Raw genomic sequence first — 18,420 nt, forward strand, 5'->3', positions numbered from 1 at the left:
GTTGGGGGAGGAACAAGGCATTTCAGCAGGGAAGTGGCTCTGGAGAAACCTCTCCGTTATTGACAAGAGCCTCCCTCACCTATAGCTGAGGGAGAAGAAGCTCTGACAAGAAGCCATCCAGCATCCCTAATGTAAGGGAGATACAGCACTGCCCCACCAGCATGCACAGACACACTGCAGGAACAACTTCAGCCTCCTCAGAGACAGATGAAGAAATCAGGCAAACGGGACATCAACCACTCACGGCTACTGCCAGTAGAGCTTTAGAAATCCAATAGAAAAGTTTTTTTTTTTTTTTTTTGCCAACAGTGATAATTGAACAAATTTGGCAAAGATCTTGGTCATACTTTCTGAAAAAGAAAGCCTGGCATTTCCAGATCATGCGATCAAAACAGGTCTACGTTTTATGCATGGGTTCAGAAAAACAACCAGTAACTTCCTGGTAGGAGGAAAAATACTAATTCAGAATGACTAGGAACAGAGTCACTAGTTCTAGTTCAGACGGTCCCTGAGACAGAGATCTTTGCAAATTGGGAGGATATTTTGAAAAAGTAACATGAAGTGTTTGTTAGTCCTGTTCTAAGCTTTCCTAGGCATTCTGATAGCTCTTGCCACTGCTGAGATCCTAAGCTAGATGAATTTTTGGTTTGAACACTTAGCAGATCTACTCTCATGTCCCACGTTAATTGCCTAACTCCAGATGACACCTCTGGTATATTGCTCTCTCACTCCAATGTGGAACCTGGCCATGAAGTAGTTCAGTTCATCCACAAGAATACTATACAACAAACACACAGCTACAGGCTGGGAGATGGGTGGCTGGAAAGCTGCCAGGCAGAGAAGGATCTGGGAGTATTGGTTGATAGTTGGCTGAATATGAGCCAGCAGTGTGCTCAGGTGGCCAAGAAGGCCAACGGCATCCTGGCTTGTATAAGTGATCGTCCCCCTGTACTCAGCTCTGGTGAGGCCGCACCTCGAGTACTGTGTTCAGTTTGGGCCCCTCGCTACAAGAAGGACATCGAGGTGCTTGAGCGGGTGCAGAGAAGGGCGACGAAGCTGGTGAGGGGCCTGGAGAACAAGTCCTACGAGGAGCGGCTGAGGGAGCTGGGCTTGTTCAGCCTGGAGAAGAGGAGGCTCAGGGGCAACCTTATCGCTCTCTACAGGTACCTCAAGGGAGGCTGTAGCGAGGTGGGGGTTGGTCTGTTCTTCCACGTGCCTGGTGACAGGACGAGGGGGAACGGGATAAAGTTGCACCACGAGTGTTTTAGGTTGGATGTTAGGAAGAACTTCTTTACCAAAAGGGTTGTGAGGCATTGGAATGGGCTGCCCAGGGACGTGGTGGAGTCACCATCCCTGGAGGTCTTTAAAAGATGTTTAGATGTAGAGCTCAGTGATATGGTTTAGTGGAGGACTTGTTAGTGTTAGGTCAGAGGCTGGACTAGGTGATCTTGGAGGTCTCTTGCAACCTACGTGATTCTGTGATTCAGTGATATTTCAAACTCATGGGAAATGAAGAGACAAATTTCCCACTCAGTACATCTGTTTCCCTGGTCAGTTCCTTTAATTTCTGTTACTTCCTTCAGCACGCAGGGTGATGTTGCCCCTCAGTTTATACGTTGACAGCAAAACACATGTTTTAACACAACATTTTGCAGATGTTTTGCATTACCCTGAATTCCAGGAGGATTAAAAAAAAAATGAAAAAAAAAAAAATCTGTGTTCCTTTGGAGATCGTGGACCCTGAGATGCTGAACCTTTTTAAAAGTTCAGCACGACTCCACGGTGTCTGACAGAGTGAAGGCTCCTGACAATCTTCAGACCTAACAAGGTGGCTTCACAGCAGACATCCATGTTTAAGCCACGGAGCTGCATCAACGCTGAATGCACATGCTCATGAAGGATGCACTCACTGGACACACCAAGGGCAGCCTAGGAGGTAGACTAAGAAGGAAGCTATTCTGCATTGACTCTTAACTACCAAAACGAACTTCTGAAAGAAGAAAAGTAAAAACACAGAGGAGCACAACCCTAACATAAAATGATGTTCAGACATTCTGGCTTCGGTGCCTGAAATATGATTCTGAAGTTTGCTTTAATAACTCCATAACTACCAATGAGACATACAAACGAGAAAAAAATAGAAATGATGGTCTCTTGGGGACTGCATACTTTAACGCAGTCTCTATTTTCTTTTGCTGCACAGAGATGGGAAGCTGAACACACTGCAAGCACTGGGTCCATTGGACTCGATGTAGGGAAACGCATCAGATGTTGACATCAGTAAGACTACGTGCAATTTCGCCTTGCTCAAGTGAATTTTGCTAAAATGTTACTTACTGATCAAGTGCTCAAAAAGAGCACCTGTGGTCTTGAATGGAAAGCCCTCATATGGAGCAATTTCTCTTCACAGTAAGGTGACAGAGCTCCAGTACTACTCCCTGCAGGACCTATGGGATGGAGATAAATGCTTCAGGAGAACAAGCAGGAGTGTGTAACGCCTGAACAGAAAGCAGGGGTGGGGTTAAGTTGCTGTGTTCTCTATGATTTGAGTGTGCTAGCTGGGATACCCAATGTGCCTCTGTGCGTGTCAGTTCAAGCTTGCCATGGTTCAGAGAGGAAGGAAGCAGATGGAGTTTCCAACACTGGGCGTTCCTGGGCTGTGATGACACTGCGCTGCTGTCACTGCCTGTACAGAAAACCTTCCTCTCTAGGGAGGAGGAGAAAAGGACTTGTCTCCACAGAAGAAACAACAATAACAGAAGGGGGAAAAAAAAAAAAAAGCAGTATCAGCAAGGTCAAAAAAATTTGTGAAACCAAAGGCAGGCTGGATTTATGGCAGTGGTTACTTCTGAATTTTTGAATTTTCCATTCTTGCAAATCTTGCAATGTCTGCAGAACATGTCATACCCACAGGGCTGAAGGATGTGATGTGCCCATCTTCAGTCTGAATGTAACAAACATATGTGACACAAGGTAGAAATAAGTTTTCATGAAGGCCGAAGTACCAATACTGAAAATAGTGAATTACAAGCGCACAGATCTCACAAACACAGAAAAATCTGTTCAGTTAAACAGCTAACAACTATGCTTCACTGAGCATTTTGGTAAAAAATTACTCGTATGGGACCATGAAGAACAGCATAGTGGAAAGCATTATTACTGCAACAGTGAGAAGTCTCTGTTAATAAAGAGCATGCTCAGCTACTAGGTTAACATACTTGTGAACTACCACGCAAAGCCAGAATGAGAAAGTAACAATCAGAGAAAGGAATGCTCCACAAACTCCTCAGCCACAAGACTTGCACCATAAGTCATGTGGATGAAAGATAAACAAAGTAAGCACAGTAAGATGCAGAAGGAAGAGTATGTCAGTACCTTCCATTCAAATCAATTAAAAATGACACTCAGACAAGTAGAGTTACCACCACCACAAAAAAAAAAACAACCACAAACAACCACAAGATAAACTCATAAGAAAATCCAAGAGAAGGATGAGATTGCTTTAAGTCATGTTATGTTTTAAAAAATAGCTAACAAGTATTTTTTTTTTTGTGCAAAGGCATTCAGAACAGCCTGTATTTGTTCTTACCAGCATACGATTCTTGAACTTAATGGTATCTGAATGATAAGGGAGAAGGACGGATGCTTTTACACAAATTACTATTACTTTTAGTCAGATTTATCAAACACAAATCATATATATGAAGTGCAGTTTAGAAGCAGATTTGTACTGTACCTAACGTATTTCTAAATAATGCATCTGGAAAGTTAAGTTATACTTCCAGTTAAATGGCAAGTTCTTCAGAAATACAAACTACAAGAAATACAGGTGTTACACTCAGATCAAAGTTCTATTAATCCTAGCTAAAAGCTTTTACGTAGTACCATTTCCCACTGAAAATACAGAATCTTGTGCAATTAATGTTGTTAACAGTACTTACTGTACTAAGAATGAAAGTACAAATGTGTTTCGTTCTGATGGCTTGATCAGATCTGCATTATGGAAGTATGAAGCAAACCAAAAAAACAATTTATGCCTTGTTTAATAAAGCCAATTAGCAACACACTTCCAGATTTGTCCCTCAGTTATTATTTCGAAGGCGTTATTTTGTCCCAACAATATTTAATTTCTAATTGTCCAACGTAGGTTTCAAAACTGCAGTAGCAGACACCCTCCTGGGACAGCACTCACTATCTGCAGTGGATGAATAGCCAAGCCTACATTTTCTGGTTCAGGCCACAAAGTTTTACTTTCATTCTCAAGTGTCAGAAGTATAAAATGTCAAATCACAGGCATAAATCAAAAGAAAATGTGTACTTTTGCTTGGCATCCCATCATCGTTCTTCCTTCTCCTTCACGTAAAAGCCTGCAGGTGTATGCACAACAAACTCAGCAGGCTGATATACAGGGAGCAGACCCTTCCAATCCAAAAGGCAACGTTTAAAGCCAGGAGGCAGCACTGAGATTCCAACATTTTCACAGCCTGTACAGAAACATCTGTTTGCTATTACCATCCATACATATTGTTATTCTTCCTGGGCTGGTAACTTCTGAAGCCATTCAAAAAGATTTTTCTCCCAAACATACCAAGTCTTGCAGGCATGATGGCTTCTTGCCACATCTATATTAATTTAAAAGGACGCTGCTGAATTTGGCCCTACTTTAAACATTACACATTCTTTATAACAACATATGTAAGCTACTTAAAGTGTTTGTGTATGCCATTATTGTTTCTCACAAGAAAACAAAAACAATACAAAGAATTCTTGCTTGAAAAAGACAAGTTTACATCTTATTTTTCCCTCCCAATGCTGTGACAAGTTCAGACATTTGGCTAGCAAAAAAATGACAAACAGAAATTTGGCCACTTGCCATCTCTCTAAACTACAGTATTAACTAGTAACTAATGAAATTATCAAGAACTAAGAAAATAAGCAATAGCTAACGAAGCTCAGACTTTTGCATTTACAGAAACATTTTGCATGGTAAAAGGAAAGCCTGTTAAGGACTATCCCTGTTTTCTTCATCCACAGACATCAATCTTTGTGCAAGTCTCATCACATCCAAGCTGCTAACATCTTTTTCTTTCCCCACATCGTAACTAGTCACCGAAACTCGAAGGTGGGGGAGTGATTGTTTATATCCTCATTTGTAAGCCCTTCAGCCTCCCTGAAAACGCACTAGTACGCACGAAACCCCATCTTCATCTTCAAGGCTTCACCCTCCTCCCCTCACGTGTTCCTCTCGCTTCAGTCACTTGAAGGTCACTTCCCCACAAGAGGAAGGAGCTGTGCTGTTTCGAAGGAAACGCTGATGGTTTGGGGTTATTATCAATTTATTACTCAAATTCAATTGTAACCCAATCACAAAACGTTCATCCCAAATCTTAACCTCAGACCAACAAATTCCAGTTATCTTATATCAGATTACAAACTCTACAGCATAACGTGTGTCGGCATTTTCAGTAAAGAGCTGCTTTGAGAATAACTGCAAGAAAAACAAAGAGCAGAAAACAAAATGTAGAGAAAGTAAGATTTCAGAAGTTACTTTTGAAAACAATCAGCAGGAGCTTGTTTTAAATCTTGTTTGTGTCTTCTCCTATGGACAGGAAAGTCTTCAGAACGTAACTCAGAAGAGCACTATTTTTCTCCTTCTGCCTCATGCAATCCCCACATAACCAGCAGATGTTGACAGGAAAAGGTTTTAAGGTTTGGTTTTTTTTCCTCCTCTCTCTCTCTCTCTCAACTGTCCAGATCACTTTGCCCAAACAGGAAACTTCATAGGGAAGTTGCAGCATAGAATACAGGAGGGGAAATAAAAAAAAAAAAAAAAAAAAAAAAAAAAGCTTGCAAATGCTTTCAAAACCTTTTCACACAGCACTCTCCAGCCACCAGCTTGACTGAAGGGAGCCTTGCTCTTATGATGGCTGTATACCTTTTAGCCTCCCTGTTACACCTTGTGAAGAACAAGCTTTTAAGAACTTATGGAGAAGAGCCCGACACCCCAAACCACAGGAGCGTCCAACTAGCGCTGTGCAGTGCAGGCAAGCTTCTATGGTGCCTCCTTTCAGCCCTAAGTGACAGGGTCAGGTTAATTACAGAAGTGGAATTACCAATCAGGAAGATCCAATTAAGAGTAAAGGCTTTCTTCCCCCACTTCTTTCTGCTGTATGATATCCTCATTTCCATCTTTGTCTGCAGTTTCAGAAAGACTGCCATCACACACCCCACCCAGTACAGGGTGCTGAATTTAACACTTCAAAATTGTCCAAATGGGGAAAGCACAGAACTTCTTCTGCCCTGAGGAATGATTCAGACAAAAGTGAGACCCCCTAAGCACTACAAAAAAAATAAACAGAAGATGCATGCTGAAAGGAGGCGCTCTTTTCTGAGGTAGTGATTCATCCCAGTGACCACGAGGCAGCCAAACCACAATTCTTAGTTACCAAAAGAGGTCACAGGAGCAAACAAAGGAATTCAAAAAATTAAAGCCAAAAAAAAGTGCTTTTTTTTTTTTTTTCTGGATAATGTGGTTGTTGATATAACCTAAAACCAACAAAAACCAGCAAAACAATAGCATAAAATTCTGTAAGATGAAATGTTCAACAAGAAGAGAGGAATGGCCCATACTTCTGGAAACAGTTTTCCTTAAGTCTCAAATGGAAGTAAGACTTCAGACTGATCTCACTTGAAATTGCTCCTCTTTACCTCAACGATGAACTCCTGGTCTGCATGTCTATGGAACAACCAAAATGACTTGACAGCTCCTGCAGCAACTAGGTTACTTCAACCCTCCACATTAATCTTCAGGCTCCTTCGACAGATCATTTGAGTTTGTTATTTGATAAGTTCTTTCCTCTACTTCTGCTGCCAGAAGTCAGAAGCAGTCCTGGAAATTGTGTGGTTTAGAAATATTAGCGGGCAAAACACAGGGAAATAAATCCAAGAAGAATCTCAGATCAGTGAGAGACCCTTAGTGTGAACCTAAAAAGATGAAAGTGGTAGGCTTTTACTTTGCTGACACGTCACATTTCTGGACTAGAAGCAATTGTAAGGTTATCTAGGTACACTACTAACATTTCAGCCATTCAGACTGACATTTTCCCAACGAAACAACAATTTTATTTTGGTGACATGAAACTGTTTGACTATTCTAAGAACAAAACTATGAAAAACTAATTTTGCCCTGGATGAAAAAAGTATCTCCCAAATACTATCACAGCTATTTTACTGATAATTTTGTCATAGTCACGCTTTGGAATAAGGACTGCCTATTGGAAATGGTAAGTAGGTTGTGAAGTTGAAGTATATTTCTAAATTATGGTGTTATGTCCAGCACGCTTCTGAAATTTAGTTTTATGCTTTGGCAAATGTTTGCAGGGTAAATGTAGCATAAAGCAGTGCCCTAAAGATTTCTAACTTGCCCAAATTCCTGCACATTTTCACCAGGATGGTAAAAGGCATATCCCAGAAGCTGTTCATCTGCTGCCAAAACTAAATCATCTTGAAGACAGACTCACCTGAATTTTAAAAATGTACTTTAGAATAGAACAAGGTATTTTCCCCATAGCCTTTTTCTCAGAAAACACTAACTAATTCTGACTCATTTTCTGAAAGAAAGCAAGAAAAAGAATCAAAGAAAGGAATCCAGCCAGGGGCAGATGTTTAGCATGGAATATTTCAGCCTAAGAGTTAACGTCTAGCAGACTGGTGAGCAGCCAAACACAAGTTTTCGTAATGACATGGGAAGCTAGGACAAAAAGAATATGAGCCATTTTGCAGATCCATTGCCATAGAGAACACTGGGGAAAAAAAAAAAAAAAAAAAAAAAAAAAAAAAGAACCAATATCAGTTTCTGTTCTTTATTTCAGAAAAAGCAAGAGGATGTCCTCATACTGCATAAGGATGTGGAAGTAGATTCCTATTCATTAGTAACTCAGGACGAGGATAAACGACATGTAGAAGGCTTGATTAGTTTTTAGTGAGCATGCCTGCATGATTTTCAACATAGCAGTTCTGAAAAGAGTTGGCTAAAGGCATTTCTGAGTCCCTGATATTACTTTCTAGTAAGTCTTCAAATACCAGGGAAATTCCAGAAGACAGAAAAGATGATGATGTTCAGCAAGGGCAAAAAATGTGACTCACAGTAAATGGAGAACAGCTACCCTGATGTCAGATGTAGGCAAAATCACTGTGCAAAAAAGTAAGGAATTAAGACCAAAAATATATTTTGTGCCATTCCACATCTTGAATATGCATCATGCAAGTGATCACAGGATATAAGCTCTCTAATGCTGCTGTGAGAAACTTTGAGACCAGCTTTAGTCAACAGTTTGGGTTTGACTCCTTCAGAATTAGTAAGGACTTAAAATCATAAAACATTCTTATGAAATAACAGACATTTTCACTATCAATAACGTGCTCTTTCAGTGGAATGCAAAAAAATATTTCAGATAACTAACTTTGTGAATTACAGTTAGAGCTTTTCATAAGCGGAAAATCATAATTAACAGCAGTGTCAGCAGGATTTGAAAGCAAACACACTATTAAATGGTTTCATCAATTATTTTCCTGTATCTCGATAAAAGAAACACAAACGGTAACTAGAGAGTGGGGAAGCGGATCTCAGAAGTCAGTAGGATCTGGGTGATGGTTTGGATGAGACTAAAACTGAAGGGATACATAGAGAGTAGCTGCCTTTGTTTCTAAGATCATGCTGAAAAGTTTGAGAGCGTGCAGTAAAGAGCCACGTAAATCACTTGACGACTGGAGAAAATGCTGCAGAGAACATTAAAGAGTTCAGGCTGCTTAGTTTATGAAACTTGTGAGGCAGCATGATTTTGCTATACGAGTGCCAGAGAGGGAAAATGCCATACCCTAAAGAGCTCTTTAATCTAATGGAGAAAGGCTTTATATAAAACAAAAGATGGGAACTGAAGCCAGACAAACTCAGATTTCGGAGAAAAAATAAAAAAAATCAAAATGTGAGTGGAATTAAGGACAAGCTCTCAAGGCCTCAAGGCAAGTGATAGATTCCCCCATTTGCATGTTTTCAAATTAAGACCAGAGGACTTTCTGGAAAATAAACAAAGTTAATATGTGCCCAGAAACAATTATTGGGCTTAATACAGAATAAATGCTTGAAATTTCATAACCTACATTCACGCACACACAAATTGATAAAAAATGTTTCTTTACACTTTGACTCTATGAACCTATTATCTCTTAAGAAATATTACTGAAAGATGGTGCTATTAGTCACTTACAACTAATTAGTGCAACTCCCACCCCTTCTTTTTAAGGGAAGCGCCCCACAGTTATACTTCATGCTCATTTCACAGTTGCATTCTGTTTGTTCATGTTTGCTGTCATCCACAATTCCAGCAATTAGCCATGAACATGGCTGACTTCAAACAAAAGAAAAATTGTCAAGGAAAGAGGAAGAAACAGCAATATAGAAACAACAAGAACCAAAAAATAAATAAATTGCACATTCAAAAAAATAAACTTTGAGTTGTCTTACCACCTGGAAACATCATTTTCCCAAGTGATGTGGGGAAGCAAGAAGTTCTGAAGAGTTTAGTAGATCAAGGCTATTTAAAACAAGTTCTTTATCCCTTATACTCAAATGCTTTGAGGACTAGGACATTGTCTTTTGGGTTCATATTCCATTTCAGCTCTGTATGATGGTTTACACTCAAGAGAATTTAACCCCAATTCAAGCAAAAACAGAGAGGATCTAAATTTCAGTTGTACCCTTCTGTGGGCTCTGTGCATAAATGCATCCATGTACTTCCACGTAATAGTGTATGTATTAACAGTTCTTACCTGATGGGATTTTAGCATCTGAAATATACTGATGTCTCCAAAAACTAATGGCAGATCTTTCTCTGTTCTGCAGCCGACATAACCTCTCAGCCAGCCCTCCCCTGCAGAGAATAAAGGAATGCTCAGTTTTGCCAAGAAGCAGGATACAGTTTTGCCAAGTGACAAGCCATAGGACATATGGAATATGTATGCTTTGACCCTAAGAGACAGAAACATACAGGAACGTTACATTTTACAGATTAGCTCTCCTCATTTTGATTTTCCAGTGGATACACTCCCAATAAAACACAGTTAGGGTCAATACACACAACAAAACATTTTTTCCACTATCTGGGTGTCCACAGTCTTTAAAGCTTTCAGAACTGTCTCCAGCACAAGGATTGTAAAGAAAGGTTCCCACTTTCTTCCTCTGCACTTTCTCTGCTCTTATGCACATACCACGATAGCTACTACAGACAATTCTGAATTTGAAACAAACACCCTAACTGGTTCAGTGTAACCACCAGTTATAACAGGTTGTTTTTTTTTTTCCTCACAGATCTGTTTGTCTGTTGGCAAGGAGTGATCACAGAAATATTCTTTTACCCATACTTGACCCTATGATTCATTTCACAAGCTGGGTCAAGTGCGCAGTTTCAGTGGTCGGAACATTCTCCGAGATGGAATTAATTTAGCATTCCCAAGGTGAGGAGCAGAGGAGTGGCATCGAAAGCACAGACATTTAAGGTAACACTAAAGCAACTCCTACCCTTGGATTCAAATTCAGGAGATGTCAACTTACCTCTTTAAAACCAAAAAGAGCATGTTGGAAGCTGTTTTGGGGCTGTTACAATGAGCTTTGGAATAGTAAGGGAGTATTTGAGCATTTTTCTTTGGCTTCAAACAAGTTATTTGCATTAAAAAGCAATTTATTCTTTCCTTCAAGTGTAAGTTTCCCTACAAGATCTAGTATATATCAATAAAGGCTTCCACTAAGCTGAACCGTGTCCTCAGGTAAACTTAGTTTGGGAATCAAACAAAAATAGAATAAGGCCAGTTTATGAGTGCATATAAATGGGATTATTATTACTATTATTTTAGAACAAAGATCAAATAGCTTGGTAAAGCTCATGCTGCAAATGAGAAACTGGGAGGAGCCACACCTGTGGAAACAAAGAAGGAACTAAAAGGGCTAAGCAGCACTTCAAGGAGCCTGTAAAAAGTCTCTCTGGTTAGCAATTACTAACAGCAATTTCACCTGCAGAGAAAACAACAGGTTATATGATAATGAATTAGCAGTCTCAGCTGATTTTCTAATGAGCAGCTATCTAATTTGCGAAACCATAACTATCACAGGACTTGCTGGATAGCACGGCAAAACACCGTCATAGTGAAGCCCACAGAACGAATACTCGGAAATACAGGAGCCAGGTTTGACCCAGAATGATTTGTCAAAGTTACGTAGTTTATCTTACTGCAGTCTCTTCCATGGCCACAGTGAAGGCAGGGAAGAGAAACTCAGACTCTAACTTAGCATCTTTCAGAGGACCGAAGAATTCCCCAACCCCCACGATAAAGAACCCACAAGCTACATGACTTGCTATGTTACGGAGGAGAACAAACAAAAACCTTTAGGAAACCTTGGGCTCCAATGAACTTACAGAGAAGCTTAACAATGTTCTTTAATCCTGCTTTCAACGTGGATTTTAAAACACATGGGTAACTAGTACAGAAAAGTGCAATGGGTGCTTTGGTACGCAGCAGGCTCAAATTAAGCACAGACCTTCTTACAGGGTAATTTTGTCTGCTGCTAATGCCCCGCTCAGGCAAATTTACCCAAAAAACTTGAGCACTTGACACTCAAGCCTTATTGCAGCCCTGTGGTTGAGGACAAGGCAGTTCCACAAACACCAGCCAACTGCCCACCCAGCTCCTCCTCCTGCCCGGCTGCTGTTCTCAGATGCAGCTCTTCATTCAGCTCGGCTGCACCATCTACCCATGCCGTGCTGGAACATGGTTCACTTGAGTTACATTTAGAAATACAGCTGCTAAATGCATTTTGAATTTGCTTGTTTGCTGAAGTCTTGCATGGGTAGGTCTGCAACTGAACCCTGTGGCTGGACTACAGCAATACAGAAAAGAGCGAGTAGCTCAAAAACTTGTTCTGGTGGATGAAAACTGTTCAGCAGAAGTGTTCCAAAACCTTATTTCATTTCTTCCACAGACAACGTTCAAAGAAATGTATTTTCTTACAGTGCTTAAGGTACCTGCACAAAAGAGCAGCTCTTAAAACCTCAGTCTGATTTTCCCCCTTCCCCTGAAGAGGGTTATGGTTGTAAGCCATATTGCTCCATCTATGGCAGAAGCACTCCATAGCATGACGAAGTTCCTGGTTTCATGGCACATGACAGAAGCATACAATACAAAACAAAACAAAACAAACAAAAAAAACCTCTTGTTTCAGGCCTAATATACCTACCAGGCAAGGTCTTACTCTGACATGACTTCACTGCACATTTGCTAAGCGGATCTGTATCAGGACAGCAGTTACCACAAGGTCCATGAAAAATAAAACCATGTCTTTCCTTAGCAGCCCCTTGGCTAATAAAATTGATAGTTGTTAATACTTATCCTTCTATTCCAATTCCAAAATGCATTTTAAAAAAGTTTAAACTGCAAACATAATAAGGCATTTATTTGCACCTGCCTGGTTGCAGAACATCAAATATAACCAACAACGTAGTTCTGAGAGGTACTCATCCAGCCATTGGCATTGCTTTTTTGTTCCGCCCCTCTCTCCCTCCCCCGTCTTTCATACGTTGTGAAACTGGAAAATACAGTTCAAGGACATGCCATGCACTAAAGGAATTTTGACGGCAAAAGAGAGAGTTGGTAGTTTATGGTTCATTTCCCCCCCCTTCTTCTAAAATGTAGAAACAAGAAATTTAAACATTGCCCCAAAACCAGCAGAATCAACCCATTTTTAGCACTTAAGAAAATGGAAAAAAAAAAAAAAGAAAAAAAAAGGTGCATTCTGTTGCATATTTTGACACATTTTGAGACGGCGACACTTGAGAACTATTAATGTCTTCTCATATAAGACAGGTGCCCACGCTGTTCAAAATGTTTGTGTATACGCCGTGAGAAATTGTGAGCAGATGAGAGAGATAACAGAGCTACAAAGCTTACACAAAGCAGAGCGTGATGCTAAGCAGGAGCCAGTTTCAGCGTTAAGAACAAATTTCATGTTTTGAGAAGAGCAACACTGTTGAAATTACTATTACTTTATTCCCAGTTGCACCCCTGTGGATTGTTATACACCTAATGAGCTTTTATAGTCAGTCTCTGGTAGTTAGCTCGGTTCACTGGGACTAGCAGGCATTCTTCAGCATATATTCTATCCAAGAAAGGGGCATTTTGCTTATTTTTGGTAACACAAAATAAATATTTTTTTTCTTTTCACTGTCCACGCATTCTCCCTCTGAAAATGCCCTAGCTTTTCAGCGCTGTGTGTTTGGTTCGGGTTGCCAGATACTAGAGGTTTTGTTGGCACAAAGGGTGGAGATTGGATTCCACAACGCAAAGTCTCGTTGCAGTTTCTTCATGTACCCAGCTGCCTCAAGGAGGCTGGAGAAAAATATCCAGATCCCTTTTTTGATCTTATGATGCATTTAACTGTCCTACATGGCTAACCCACCATCTGGATTGTGTGTGTATATATAAATGGGCAAATATATTTTTATTATTAATTATGATTTCTGTAATCAAGGAAACTGACAGTCTGTATTTAAACAACAAAAACTTTAATCTGAGATGCATACCTTACTGACTAGCGCTTTGAACTTAACCCCAAAATAATGTTTTATCGTGAGCAAATTTAATGCATTTGGCAAACTGTTAATGCAAGGGCTGCTCAACGAAGCCAAACTGCACAGATACAATCTCTGCTACTCACGACCTTTTTAGTTTTAATCAGGAAACTCTTAGTACAACTGTTTTGACCCTTAAAATCCCTTAAGGTAGATTCAACAATTGGAAGTCCACGTCCTACTTCCCTACTAAAACTGAGCTTGTTGAAATACTCCACGGTCCATGTTCAACAATATCCATGTGAAAGACACAGGTTTGCTGACCAAAATATAACTCAGCATCAAGTACAAAAGCTCAGTTTCTGGAGGTGCTCCTTTCCACAAAGATCGTATTCTTCTGGAGAAGCTGGCAGCCATGGCTTGGACAGGCACGCTCTTCGCTGGGTTAAAAACTGGCTGAATAGCTGGGCCCAGACAGAGGTGGTGAATGGAGTGAAATTGAGCTGGCGACTGTTCACCAGTGGTGTTCCCCAGGGGTCAGCGTGGTGGCCCATCCCCTTTAATATCTTTATTGAGGATTTGGATGAGGGAATTGAGTGCCAAGTCCTGCACTTTGGCCACAACCCCATGCAGTGCTACAGCCCCAGGGGAGAGTAGCTCAAAAGCTGTGCAGAGGAAAAGGATCTGGGGGTGCTGGTTGATGCTTGCCTGAACATGAGCCAGCAGTGTGCCCAGGTGGCCAAGAAGGCCAAGGGAATTCTGGCTTGCATCAGGAATAGTGCAGGTAGCAGGACAGGGAGGTGATTGTCCCTCTGTACTTGGCTCTGGTGAGGCTGCACCTGTAGTACTGTATTCTGTTTTGGGCCCCTCACTGCAAGAAGGACATCGAGGCCCTGGAGCGTGTCCAGAGAAGGGCTGTGAAGCTGGTGAAGGGCCTGGAGCACAAGTTCTGTGAGGAGCGGCTGAGGGAGCTGGGGGTGTTTGGTCTGGGGAAGAGGAGGCTCAGGGGAGACCTCATTGCTCTCTGCAGCTGCCTGAAAGGAAGGTGTGGGGAGCTGGGGGTCAGCCTCTTCTCACAGGTAACCAGTGATAGGGCAAGAAGGAATGCCTCAAGTTGCACCAGGGGAAGTTGAGTTTGGAAATGAGGAGCCATTTCTTCTCAGAAAGAGCAGTCAGGCACAGGTAGTGGTGTCACCATCCCTGGGGGTGTTCAAGGAAAGGCTGGATGTGGTGCTTAAGGACATGGTTTAGTGGGTGATAGTGGTAGTATGGGGATGGATGAGCTTGGCAGTCTTTGCCAACCTTGATGACTCTATGAGTGTACCACCCTCTGTCAAACATCGCCACATAGTGCTAATCCCTAGTTTAAAATTCCAAGAAGGTTAATAGCAAATGGAAAAAAGAGAGCATTAATGAGTAGGCTGTGTTTTTAAAAAGCCCTTTTCAATCTTTTTTTTTTTTAATTGCTAGAACTCTTTCTGTGTTTATTTAATGAAGTTTTAATTCAGCACGGCAAGTACTAAAAATAACCCCATAGAATTAGATTTAGATAAGTTTACTCCTTCCCAGACTTCAATTCCAATTTAAGAACTGTGAACACTTACACATCTAAGTCGCCTCCTCAGATACGCTACTCTCAGAAATCCATGCACTTCAAAACACTGTGGATTACTTACATATATCCATCTTGGGACTGAGCAGTTAGTGGTTTTCTCCTTTCAAAGCAATGACAGGTCTCTACTAATATTTCCAAGCTAACTAGTAAAATAAGTTATTTCTGTAACAGTCAGCTGTTCAATTCCACTCCAGGGGGTGCTCACTTAAATTAATTGCTAGCGCTGACAGTCACTACTCCGTGCCCCTTTACTGTAAAAAACAGCATGGGTACATATGTAAGATATGGGGCCCACTCCTCTCCAGTGCAGGAGAGCAGCTGTTGACTTGGTGAGGTAACAAGGGCTCTGAAAGAATAACTTGGTGTACGCATGAGCCCTACTCAAACTCTGGCTCAACGCTTAGATTTATAAACATTCACCTTGGATGAGTCCCCATTAACATGATCATTGGGGTAATTTTGTTTGTTAGATGTGGACATGCACAACCAAGGCATAGCACTAGTTCTTTTCCTATGTGATAGAACAAGCAGACAGCAATCATTTTAATTCCCTAAAAAACTTCTTCAGTAACTGTGCTCTGCTACAAGTTCTGGGTTCTTTCCCTTGGAAAGGAATCAATGTTTCTCCCAAACCACAATTTCCACATCAAATGAACAGCATCACGCCGACGTGTAAAATGAAAAGAAAACGAAGATCTGTACTGTAACACAAATGATCATTTCTAACACACAGCTATCAGACCTCCAGTCTTATGAGTTCAAGGATTTGGAGCCTCTCTCAAGAAATAAGCCCAAAGTCTCTTCTGGTCTGTGTGGTCTCTTTGATATTTCTTTGTTCAACTGTTCCACAAAGAAGCTCACCTCCATAAAACGTATGTGGAACAAAGGTACCGTTTTCAAGAGCCACCACCAGCGCGTAAGAGACAGAGATTTATGTGTTGCTGTTATACCCTCATGCTGCTTACGGATGTGTGTAAGAAAAAAACAGACCCTATTTTACAGCCTGCTGTCGTTTGTGCCAGCTCCTTCCTCCCTTGGCATTTTCCTTTATTTTCAGGACCTCACTTGGCCTTGTGTGACCATTTTACTGCATGCAGAACCAGGACATTCTGTATTTTTCCCCTCTTTTGATAAGGCAAGTTAATTTTAGCAGATGAGATCTGTAAGTGATCTACTAGCTTAAATATATAATTATAAGATAATTAAAATGGAATTTCCTAAGATTTTATTTCACTATTAAGCTAAAGAGCATAAAACTAGCAAATAAACAAAACCACACATGCACACAAAAAAACAAGCACCCTCCCCCAAAACAAAGCAGTTACTCTTCACAACTAAAAGCTCTTGCAGCATGACAGATTTAGATGAAGTAGGGTTAACGTTATATAACTTCAGATATCCATTTCCTGCACTGAAAGCCAGACTTTTTGTTTAGCTAATGGAAATAAAATTTTACTAGAAAAAAACAAACAATTCATAAAGCCTTTAAGAGAGGTCTTCTTGTAGACAAGAAAAGCTGAGTGAACACATTTTGAATTTTTTTTGTTTACAAATACTGAACAAGCACAGTTATTGGTTTAACCCATGGAACAAACCGAGACTTTCAATACATTATTTCTCTCTTCTTTAACATGTGAACTTTGAGTGACTTGGAACTGTGCAGGTTATACATTTTACCTTGTATTATTAGCATTAATTCAAAATCTGAAAAAAAGCTTCCTGAAAATGGTTATTTGCAGTGTATATACTCTCACCCTTAGGTCTGCAAATCACTTGCATAATTTTCCCATGCAATGTTGACTCAAGCTGAGAAACTGAAACTTTGTGGTGGAATAAAAGGGCAAGAACATCTAAAACCAATACCTCTTGACCTAATCACCAAGCCAATTTATCTCTGTATCAAATACCACTATTAGCACTTCCTCACCAGCTACTTTAGTAGCTCATCAGTGCAGTACATTGACATTTATCTCTCAGCATACCTTGGAAAATTATACTACTTCCACTCCCTCTAATTCTCACTTCTATTTAAATAAAAGGAAGATAGCTATTCAAGATGGCACATAAAACCGATGTTTAAGGTGAGGATGTCCAGGCGCTTTGTTTTGATGGTTGTGAGTGAAAGAAATCTTTCTTTTTGCTACTAGGATGGCAGAGCTGGCACCTCCTACAGCACTGCCCTTCAGGGAGATCTAGAACCTGACCATGGCCACCAAGAGCCCTGAATACCAGTGCTACACAGACTATCCAGCTCTACCCTGCAAATACTGGCAGAAAAAAGAGCAGTCTCCACGTAAACCAATTTTGAAAACAGAAACTAATATTACAGTGGATATATGAAGAGATGCTTGAATTTGGTAAGAAGGCACAGAATAGATCAGACAATTAGTGAGGGAAAAGTTCCCTAAGCTGGGTCTTTCTTTTGTGCAGATGCTAATCACTTTCCAAAGCCCCACAAACTACTGACAGAATGATTGCAACGTGCCCCTTCATATTTCACCCATCACAGCATTGTGCATGTTGCATGTTTCTTCTGGGGAGATAGGTGTGCTTCTCATTTTCTTTCCACTCCAACATGTTGCTATTACACTCAAATTTCTAACCCCAGCATTAATGAATAATTAAGCTAATTTCTAATAATCGGCTTACCTCTGAAGATTTGTTGTTTAGGTTAGATCTTTTTTTTTTTTTTTTTTTGTAGAGTATGGCAATTATCTTTAATAGGATCAAATAAATAACACTCTTTCCTCCCATCTGGTCAACTGCTCCCTTCCAATTTAGGACCAAGAGCATCCCAGGCAGAGAGGTTGGGTAGAAAAATGCAGTCATTGAGGTAATAGGAAGATAGCTGCAATCAGATAATGAGAATATAAATGCAAACAGCAGCAGAACTAAATAATATTGGAAGACTGTTACACATGGTATAAGACCTTCTCAGAAAATAAAAGCCAGAGTTTCTATGTTCTCTCTACTTTTTGGAAGTAGCTGTAGTCACCTCAAAAGGCAAAGAGAATAAAATAGAAAATATATTGTTGTTTTCTAAAAAGTGGAAAGGAGAACACAGGCAGCCTACTCCAGTTAGAGCAGGACTTCTCCACCCAGTACACATACTAAAACCATCTGCTTTTGGATTTGAACCTCTCTCACAGGAATTCACACAGAAAGACCATGGCTCTATCACTTTAACAC

At 40.5% G+C, this 18,420-nt stretch overlaps 1 protein-coding gene across 2 annotated transcripts in view; it reads right to left on the reverse strand.

The window, feature by feature from the left end:
• The window catches only part of SPIDR (scaffold protein involved in DNA repair), a 201,638-nt gene that overhangs the window by 127,654 nt on the left and 55,564 nt on the right, over window positions 1-18,420 (reverse strand). For both annotated transcript variants that reach the window (XR_014618243.1, XM_084282627.1), the window contains exon 7: window positions 9,829-9,929. Coding sequence is in view for 1 of the 2 variants with exons in the window: in XM_084282627.1 (XP_084138753.1) it covers window positions 9,829-9,929 (101 nt within the window). In the remaining variant the exon portion in view is untranslated. The remainder of the gene's footprint in view (window positions 1-9,828; window positions 9,930-18,420) is intronic.

This window comes from Netta rufina (genome assembly GCF_964035555.1).
Source record: "Netta rufina genome assembly, chromosome: 2".
Classification (NCBI taxonomy): Eukaryota; Metazoa; Chordata; class Aves; order Anseriformes; family Anatidae; genus Netta; species Netta rufina.